Source organism: Triticum dicoccoides, chromosome 1B, assembly GCF_002162155.2.
Source record: "Triticum dicoccoides isolate Atlit2015 ecotype Zavitan chromosome 1B, WEW_v2.0, whole genome shotgun sequence".
In the NCBI taxonomy this organism is placed as follows: domain Eukaryota; kingdom Viridiplantae; phylum Streptophyta; class Magnoliopsida; order Poales; family Poaceae; genus Triticum; species Triticum dicoccoides.
In genome coordinates this window covers 456627427-456638124 of record NC_041381.1, presented here as the reverse complement: position 1 = coordinate 456638124, position 10698 = coordinate 456627427, and the positions used below count along the sequence as shown (strand labels likewise).

The following is a 10698-nucleotide window of genomic DNA, read 5'->3' as shown; positions in this document are numbered from 1 at the left end:
GTCATCGTTGTCTTCTTTAGGCGTATCCACCATGTAGACGTCATATGATGAAGTGGCAGTCCAATGCCCTGTGGGCGGTGGTTCCACATCGTCTCCTGCACCGACATCCATACCGTCGATGTTCTCGGAATCAAAGTCAAGCATGTCTGTTAGGTCGTCGACAGTGGCTATGAAGTGGGTGGTGGGTGGGTCGTGAATTTCTTCGTCGCCCGTATCCCATTCATGACAGACATAGTTAGGCCAAGAGTCTTCTAATAAAGAAAGAGGCCTTAGAGCATTTAGCACGTCGCCTAAGGGCGAGTGCTGAAAAGCGTCCGCGGCGGTGAATTCCATGATTGGTGCCCAATCAGTTTCGATGGGCATGGATGCGCGCGGTCCGGAACCTATGGTTGGAGACGAGTCCGGGGGTCCGGCGACACAGATTTCCTTAGGAGTGGAATCTATGTTCGGCTCCAACGTCGATGAGTGTGCGACCTCCGTGGCGGGGTCCATCCACCCATCCTCAGATGGCACGATATGCTCTGGATTGAAGTCCGGGGCGGTAGCAGGTGCGATATCCCGAATACTGTCTGAAGGCAGATCTAAGTCATGCACATCGCGATCGTCCGGTGCTCCTGACATGGGCTCGAGTCCGTCGAAGATCAAGTCTCCGCGGAAGTCGGCGGTGTAGTTTAGGTTTCTGAACCTGACCTGGTGGCCAGGGACGTAGCTGTCGATCTGCTCCAGGTGGCCAAGCGAGTTGGCCCGCAGTGCGAAGCCGCCGAATACGAAGATCTGTCCGGGGAGAAAAGTCTCACCCTGGACGACGTTGTTGAAGGTTGGGGGAGCCATCGAGCCTTACAGCGACGACACAGAGGAACTCTCAATGAAAGCACCAATGTCGGTGTCAAAACCGGCGGATCTCGGGTAGGGGGTCCCGAACTGTGCGTCTAAGGCTAATGGTAACAGGAGACTGGGGACACGATGTTTACCCAGGTTCGGGCCCTCTCGATGGAGGTAATACCATACTTCCTACTTGATTGATCTTTGATCATATGAGTATTACAAGAGTTGATCTACCACAAGATCATAGAGGCTAAACCCTAGAAGCTAGCCTATGATTATGATTGTTGTTTCCTACGGACTAAACCCTCCGATTTATATAGACACCGGAGGGGGCTAGGGTTACACAGAGTCGGTTATAGAGAAGGAGATCTAATCATCCGAATCACCAAGCTTGCCTTCCACGCAAAGGAGAGTCACATCCGGACACGGGACAAAGTCTTCAATCTTTATCTTCACAGTCCAACAGTCCGGCCAAAGATATAGTCCGGCTGTCCGGATACCCCCTTATCCAGGACTCCCTCAACAGCTGCTGCCACTAAGCCTGGTATGAATACCAAAGCACCTGCAAGAAAAGTTCCCATGTCTAAAGCCAGAGCCTCTACTCAAGTAACTTCAGAATCTGAACCCAACGAGGCTGCTCCAGAAGGGAAGAAAAGGAAAGAAAGGGTCAAGAAGACAATTGTCAGAGTTGTTGGAAAGCTCTCAATGATGGAAGAAGAGGAAGAGGTTGCTGCACCAACACCTAAAGCTCAGAAGCTGATGGGAGATGTAACCAGATCAGGGGCTGCTCTATCTAAGCCAAAAGATGCTCCCAAAGCTGCTGCTCCTAAGCCCAAGTCTACACCTAAGAGGAACACTAGGAGCATTCCAGCTAAAGAAAAGAACAAGGCCCCAGTGCTTGAGGCTGCTAATGATGAAGAAGATGAAGATTCACTTGTCTTAAGAAAGCTGAAGCCCAAGATCCCTGATCATAATGATGCTCATCCAGTTGCAGAGGATATGAAGCTTAGGAAGGATGCATGACTGAGACTGCGGAGACAGACTGATCCCTATGCTGTCAGAAGAAGAACTGCAGTGGACTACAAGTTCCACACTAAGGAACAATAGGATTTCTATGAGACAGTTTTCTTCACAAGATGCCCATAGTATGTGACATGAGATGGGTTGACTGGGAGTACATCAGGAAGAATGAATAGCATTATCCAGGAGTGTATGATAGTTTCAATGCTTGTGGAGTAGATGAGTTTGTTCGCCAGAATCTCACCAAGTGGAATGATGAGCTCATCATGCAGTTTTACTCCACAACTCATTTCTACCCAGATGGGAAAATTGTCTGGATGTCCGAGGGTACAAGGTACCAATCCACACTTGAGGAATGGTCTGAATTGATAAATGCTCCAAAAGAGAATGAGGATGACTTGGATGTCTATGCCAAGAAGAAGAAAGACCACAACTCTATGGCTCACATGTACAGAGAGATCCCAGATGCTGCTCTAGAGACACGTAAGTTTGGATTTGTACATTACCTGTTGTCAGGATTGCCTACTATTAACTGGATCTTGAGGCACACTCTGTTGCCCAAGTCAGGAGATCACAAGATGATCAGAGGCCATGCAATCAACTTGCTGCATATATTTGATGTGCCTCAAATATTCAAAGTCATGAGTCTGATTGTGGAAAAAATCAAAAGAACTGCTGCTGATCAGAAAAGATCTTGTGGATATGCCCCACACATTCAGGAGCTCATAAACTTCAAGATGGGCACTGACACATATCTTTTGGACAAAGAGCACTTGCCCATCTACCCTGATTTTGAGGACAACACCATTGTGATGGATGAAAATGAACCATCATCTGTGCAAGCACAAGAGAAGAAAGAGAAAGCAAGGGCTGAGAAAGCTGCTAAGATGCCAACTGCTGAAGAGGCATCTCAAGTGTTCCTGAAGAGCAAGCAAGATCAGCTTGGCTACTTGATTGCCTCCACCTTGAGGATTGAGAAGGGCTTGGCCACCCTATCTCAAAACCAGGAGAGCTTGGAGAGAATCATAGAGCAAAAATTCTATGATCTTGATGTCAAGGTCACTGAGATCCAGTCAGTTGTTGAGCAACTTCGGAAGGAAGTGGAGGAGAAGAAGGGCAAGTCTACTATAGATGCATTTGCCAGAGTGCCTAGAGGACAGAGATTTGCTGCAGTGCCTGTTCCAGACACCAGAGCTACATCATCTGCACCAGCAATAGCTTCAGTGCCTCCGGCTCCATCACCCACTCCACCAACTCCAGCTACATCGACTGATGCTTTCGTCCTTGGAGTCATCTCTACACCGCCGCCTGAAGACCAAGCCTGAGAGTCGTTTAGCATTATGCATTTTTTTGTGAACTTTTTGGTAACTTGTTGCCAAAGGGGGAGAAAAATGTATAGATCATAGGTTTCGAGAGAGAGTGTTGCTTTTGTTCTCTCTTGTTTTTGGTGGTTGAACTTTGTTATTTGTGTGCTCTCTTGATACATTATGCCTTTTGTGAGATACTTGGATGATCATGTGTTTGATCATATGCTATGGTACATTAATGCTTGTTGGATGATATTATCTTTTATATTCTCATATGATCATTCACTTTGCTTGGTGATGAGTGCATGAGTTCAATCTTTATCATTTTGAGCGCTCCACCAAGATGTATGTGACATGGAAGAGTAACCCATGATCCTAACTCATTGTGCATTTGCAGTCCAAAGCAAATCTTAAATAATGCACAAATTTAGTGGGAGCTCTTACTTTTCACATACTTCTCAAAGCGACAATGTCTTTCAATCTTATTATCATTTGTCGAAGCTTTGATCTATATGCTGTCATCAATTACCAAAAGGGGGGGGGGTTGAAAGTGCAACTATCCCTGGGTGATTTTGGTAATTCCTAACAACATATAGCTCATTGGGCTAATGCTATTTCAAGATAAATATTTCAGGAAAGCTCAATGATTGGCATGACATGGATGAGAAAAGTGGACCCCTCAAAATACTAAGGACAAAAGGATTGGCTCAAGCTCAAAGCACAAGACTCTACATTTTCCATTTTAGTATCCAAGATCACATTGAGTCTATAGCAAAAGTCAATACTATCAAGGAGGATGAGGTGTTGCTTAATGAGGTTCTTGCTCAAAATGCTTAGTGATATGCTCCAAAACCATCAACTACTTTCTCACATCCACATATGACCCAAACCAAAAGTCAAACTCGACCCCACCGATTCTTTCTATCCGGCGCCACCGAGTTCAGATGTCATAGCCACTGCCACAAACCCTAGTCTTTTTGATCTCATCGATAGGGATCTCGGTCTCACCGAGATGGGATTGTAATCTCTTTGTTTCCCTTCGTAATGTTTCGGTCCAACCGAGATGAGCGATCGGTCCCACTGAGATTGCAATGCAAACTCTCTGTTTCCCTTCGTAACGTTTCGGTCTAACCGAGATGAGCGAATCGGTCCCACCGAGTTTGTCTGACCAACTCTCTGGTTAGCTTAGTACCAAAATCGGTCTCACCGAGTTTGTATAATCGGTCTCACCGAGATTACGTTATGCCCTAACCCTAACCACATCGGTCCCACCGAGTTGACATGTCGGTCCTACCGAAAATCCTAACGGTCACATTATTTGCTAAATCGGTTCGACCGAGTTTCAGGATTCGGTCCCACCGAGATTGGTAAGTTGTGTGTAATGGTTAGATTTTGTGTGGAGGCTATATATACCCCTCCACCCACTCTTCATTCGTGGAGAGAGCCATCAGAACATGCATACACTTCCAACTTAGATTTTCTGACAGAGAACCACCTACACTTGTGTTGAGGTCAAGATATTCCATTCCTACCATATGAATCTTGATCTCTAGCCTTCCCAAGTTGCTTTCCACTCAAATCTTCTTTCCACCAAATCCAAATCCTGAGAGAGAGAATTGAGTGTTGGGGAGACTATCATTTGAAGCACAAGAGCAAGGAGTTCATCATCAACACACCATTTGTTACTTCTTGGAGAGTGGTGTCTCCTAGATTGGCTAGGTGTCACTTGGGAGCCTCCGACAAGTTTGTGGAGTTGAACCAAGGAGTTTGTAAGGGCAAAGAGACCGCCTACTTCATGAAGATCTACCCTAGTGAGGCAAGTCCTTCGTGGGTGATGGCCATGGTGGGATAGACAATGTTGCTTCTTCTTGGACCCTTCGTTGGTGGAGCCCTCCGTGGACTCGCGCAGCCGTTACCCTTCGTGGGTTGAAGTCTCCATCAACGTGGATGTACGATAGCATCACCTATCGGAACCACGGCTCAAAAATCTCCGTGTCTCCAATTGTGTTTGCCTCCTCAAACTCCTTCCCTTTACCTTCATATGCAATTGTTTTACATTCCGCTGTTATACTCTTAGAATTGCATGTGTAGGTTGATTGCTTGACTTGTGCTAAGTTGCTAAAATCTGCCAAGAACTAAAATTGGAAAAAGGCAAGTTTTTTATTTAAGTCAAGTAGTCTAATCACCCCCCCCCCTTCTAGACATACTTTCGATCCTACACCTATTCTTCATTGTGATCGACCCTCTGGTCTCTGTCGAGATGACCCTTATTGACTTAGGGCGTCTCGCGTTCCATCACCCCTTTGGGCCCACGGAATTAGCCTCTTGGCATGACCTCCTAGACGTCATTGCACTCCACGAGCCGGACCTCGAGTCGTCGCGCGAGCGTGTGTCCTGGCACTTAGAGCCCTCGGGCCGATTCTCCATGAAGTCCCTCTACCGCGCCATCGTAGACACCCCCGCCCTAGCTCCCTTCGGGGTGATCTGGGCGATCCATCTACCGCTGAAGATCCGTATCTTCTTGTGGCAATGGATCCGCGGACGTATCCCGTCTGGCGTTGAGGCGTTAAAACGTAATGGCCCTGGCGACGGGCTTTGCCCTCTGCGTGGGACTCCAGAGAATTCGAACCACATCCTCTTCTCTTGTGTCTTGGCCTAGTTTCTTTGAGTTGCGTGCGCGAGATGTTCGGTGGCAGTTGGTGCCACACCAACTCCCCGGACCTCTTCGCCGAGATCCATGCCTTGCCCCTTGCGTGTCGCCACATTAGGTGGCGGACCATAGGGGCCCTTGCCTGGAAACTTTGGATGGTCCGGAATAAGCTAGCATCCAGCGGATTCCCCTTCGACGGGCTATTGTCGCGGTGTTCAAACTTTGTGGTTTCTTGCAGCTCTGGCGGCCTCTTAGCCGCCTCCAAGACCGGGATGCCATCAACATCATCATCTCCGACCTCCGTGTGATGGCTCTCCGATTGGTGCCGCCGCTTCCACCGCCACCTCCTGAGCCTGATTAGGGCCTCCTTGGCTCTCCGGTTTTACCTGCTTTTTTCGTTTCTTGGACTCGTTGAGCTGTGCCCTCAGCAGACCCTCTGTACTATTTATTGTGCGACCTGGGTGTGTGTGTGTTTGTGCAACCTGGACGTGTGTGTTTGTGGTTTCGACTGTGGTACTTGACGGTTTTTGGTGGTTTGTTTTATTTATAAAGCAGGGCGAAAGCCTTTTTGAATACCTGCTGCACCTGTGAGTCTAATAATTGGTTTGTTGGAGATATCGACAAAAGGCCTGGTTGCACTGCATCTGAGCTTAGTTTCCATAAGATGCAGAGTTGGATACTTGTCACTCGAGGCGGGTAGGTGCTAAAATAACCTTGCATTAACTAATCATACTACTAGATGAATCCTTCTCTGATTGTCTCTGATGATCGCCACTTCATCACTTCGGATGTCATTAATTAATAATTACTCGCTCCTTGCTGAGGACACTAGTCACCTGAGTGCATAGACCAGTTTAACTTTTAGGACTGTGTATATATAACTTGGTAAAGATATATGTTTGCCACGGAGGCTACCAATGGTTAGTATTTGTCAGCGTCGTTCTTATCAGAGGAGAACCAAAATCAGAAAAGTTCATGCATGGATGTAGTCAATTAGGACAATCAATCATTGGGATGCACTATTACTACTTTGTTGCCACGAACACAAGCTTTGCTTCTTGTCTTGTTTAAACACGTCCAATCGTCTGTCCTGGCCACTTGCCGGCCGATGAAGTTCAATCGCCGGGGCGGGGAACAATAAACATTTGAGAACGCAAACGACAAGCTGGTGGCAACTAAACTAACAGAATTCCGGCGAGCCGGCCGGCGGAGTTTCTCTAGGGCAAACGGCAGGTTGTCACCTGTCAGCGGTTACAAAGCTAGGTTGGAAATGATATCAAAACAAAATATAGAACCCAACTCAGACAAAAAGAAGGCTTCTGGTTTGGGCATCATGGCTTCCGAAACCTGTCGTGCCCCTTCGTGCTCTGGGCTTGACTTTTCCGTGCATGAAGCGCAGCAGCCACGTACGCACGTAGAGGTCGCGCGTGGGGGTGGAGGGCGCTATAAAACCGGCCTTGCCGCCGTGGCTTCTCGTCGTCTCCACTGATCCTTCCTGGAGCTCGACCGCCGGACGGTTCCTCTCCTCTCCCCCTCTTTGCTGCTTTCTCTCCTCACCTCCTCCCTCAGCCGTCGGCGTCGCCAGCGCCCGGCGCCATGGGTTGCGGTGGCTCCAAAGAGGACGTGGCCACTGGCAACACCACCGCCAACGGCGCCGGCCGCGGCGGCAAGCTCTTCCGGAGGAAGTCCACCATGTCCGCCAGCCACTGCTCCTCCCACGCGTCCTCCCCATCCTCGTCCGACGACTCCTCCGTCGTCGTCAAGGAGCCGGCGGCCGGCGAGCCCAAAGCCGACGTCGTGGAGGTGGCGTCGGATGAGAAGCCCGTCGCCGTCGTCAAGGATAAGGAAGAGGAGGTGGTGGTGGCCAAGAAGGATGTCACCCGCGACGAACTTTCTGCCATGGTGGACGAGGCAGCGCAACCTCCTGTGAAGGAGGAGGGCGAGCTGCCGAAATACACCATGTCCGATGAGGCGCCGGTGGTGGAGGAGGCTAAGGTTGATGAGGCGAAGGAAGCAGTAGTAGCACTCATAAAGGAGGAGACCAAACCCGAGGAGACCAAGGAGGAGGAGACGTCTCCTGCTTCCACAAACGAGCGTGGTACGTCTCGGAAAATACACAGGAGCTCTCGGGTGCTCCACACCCCTATACGAAAAATATTCGTAAAAAATTCCCAGAAGATCAAAAAAGTCTAAATTTTCGGGATGTCAAACCTGGTCCCCCAATCTACTTCCGTGCGAAATTTTGTGAAAAAATACCCAAAAACGCATCCATGGCGAAGGAATTACTGCCCGGAAAAAAAGTACACAAACAGTGTTTTGCTATACATAGAAAATTTTTGTCTTTTTTGCCGCGAATACGTTTCCTGGTATTTTTTTCACGAAACCTCATACGGGAATACATCGGTAACCCACGTTTGATATTCCAAAACCCCAGATTTTTTTTCAAATTTCTCGGTATTTTTTTTCCTGGTATTGTACATATAGGGGTGCGGAGCACCCGAGAGCTCTAAATCCTCGTCCGGTACGTCTCGCACTAATTTGAATTTATAGCATCTACAATCGTGATTTAAGCAAAGTTAACGACTTTTTTACACTAAGTTAACGACTTGTGCAACAAGTGAATGTATTTTTTGTTTCTCTAGTCGTTTGATATTTGTGATTTTTGTAACTCAAGGTCACCTCGGTGGAATAAACTGTGCTTTAGAAAGCCCCAAACAACCAAGTTGTTGCAACTTTCAGTTTCTTTTTGGAACGGATTTTATCCCCTCTAATATTTTTTTCTTAGACATAATTTTATCTTTTCCACTTGTAGTTGTCCGGCTTCACAAACCCCTTAAGTTTATTTTGGCCTATATAAATTCACATTGTGTCATATACCGAGTGAGAACAACGTAGGAATGAGAATGGTTGTTCGTCGATCCGAACTCACAGGGCCAATTTTTGACCCAAAAGGGGTTTTATAGATTTTTATTCTGGAACCTAGATTTTTTTTTGTAAAGGCTTCCGTAGAAGTTGGATGCAGTTCCAACAGAAAACTTTCATTGAGCTAGTCCAGCCTTGTGGATTCTCTCTTTGTTTCTATGCCGTCTATATTATGCTTAAATAAAACAAGTTTCTTCGCCTTCATTTGTGGTGCAATGAAAAATTCATTGTCATATATTAATTGTTTCGAAATATCTCTAGTACTCAACGTGACATGATATTTACCTTTTGTGTTTCCGGATCTCTGCTTTACTGCATTAAAAATTTCTTTCGTGGAGACAGTAAGAAGATGTAAACATGTGCGGTATTTGCAGGAGAATCGGCCGGGCAGAGCACCACAGAACACATGGAGGCCAACCCCATTGACGAACACAAGGTAAAGGATAATGCGCCCCCCGTGCCGGAGCCGTCCTCCTCGTCGTCGGAGAATAGCGCATCTGCTTCTGTTGCCCCAAGCAGATCGACGGTGAACTAACGGAGTGAAGGCGGGAAGGCATGGACGTTGCAAGCAGGCATGCGTGGACACATAAAGATGAGACATGTATGTAGCCATGATGATATTGGTGGACGTGCATTTCTTTTCATATATACATGCCAGGCTTGTCCGCATCCGTTTGGGAATCCGAAGGAAGAGGTGAATGGAGAAGAGGTAATATCACCAATAGTCATAGAACTTACGCTCGATGTTCAGTTTGATACTAAAACTTGTAAAATACAGGTTTGTAGTCATCTAACTTGTTGTTTGGTGCAAATACGGTTTCTTTCTACTGTAACCGGACGTACACCATGCCTGCATGACAGCAGCCCACATGTTAGGAGTAAAATTTTCCAAATAACTCCCTAGATTTTTTAATTACACAAAAAAGTCAAAGCGAGACCCACTTGTCAGTCTAACAGTATTGAGGAATGATAGGAGGGTAAGGGATTTGAATGCCCTACCTTCCAATGGCGCGCACACTAGGTGAACCGACACGCCAAAAGACACTTGTTGCATCAGAAGGTAACTACGTTCTACAACTCTTCATTTGGAGCTCCTGAGTCTACCGGCTCAAATGAGCTATAATAATCAGCGAAGACCATTTTGCACCTTCGTTTTTTTTAGAAATTTGTATGTAAACTTGTAAATTATGATCAAAGTAATGAAAGATATTTAGGGATTACAAAAATATTTGTATAATTTAAATTAATACAAATATTTGTAAAATATAATTAAAAAATACTATACAAAAACTGTACTGCTTAGATGAGCAAATGTTTTAACATAAAAATAAGGGAGCCGCTAGGTCTCGGACCCACGAGGGCACGATCAAAGACACCCTTCACACTCTATTATCTATACATATAAAAGATGATTAGTAAATCAATTGTTTCAATATAAGCCTGAGTATTGTATAAAAAACAATTAGTAAAATGTAAGTAATAAAACTATGTTCAAATATTTGTGTGTTAAAAATAGTATACATAAAATGAGATTAATAAATAAAACATTTAAATATAAACCTATGTATTATATTAGACACAATTGAATATTCATACCAACAATTTCAATTTTAAATTATGAATATGAAATTACATGGAAATTGAACTATACAAATGTGCATATAACTATTGAAATGTTTGTATAATTAAAATAATATTTTGGAATTGTAATTTTATAAATATTTATTTAATTTAAATTATGCAAACATTCTCCATAATTTATAAATATTGTTTTAAATATATAAATATTATTAAAATAATATACATGAACAGTTTTGAAATTAAGTTGTTTTGTTTGTATTAACAATATTTATAAAATGAATAATTAAAAATTATTTCGAAAGTGCAAAATGGCTCCACTGATCATAGCCCATTCGAACTGGTAGGCCAGGTGTTTCAGTCGAAGACTTGTATAAATTAGTTATTCCTTAAACT

General features: G+C 45.3%; 1 protein-coding gene across 1 annotated transcript; it reads left to right on the top strand.

Annotated features, from left to right (window-relative positions):
- The first annotated feature begins 7336 nt into the window (after positions 1-7336).
- LOC119306862 (flocculation protein FLO11) lies at positions 7337-9406 on the top strand. The gene is made up of 2 exons (XM_037582977.1): positions 7337-7900; positions 9099-9406. The coding sequence occupies exons 1-2, from the start codon at positions 7399-7401 to the stop codon at positions 9257-9259; spliced, it is 663 nt and encodes a 220-aa protein (XP_037438874.1). The 5' UTR covers positions 7337-7398; the 3' UTR covers positions 9260-9406.
- Positions 9407-10698: the final 1292 nt, after the last annotated feature.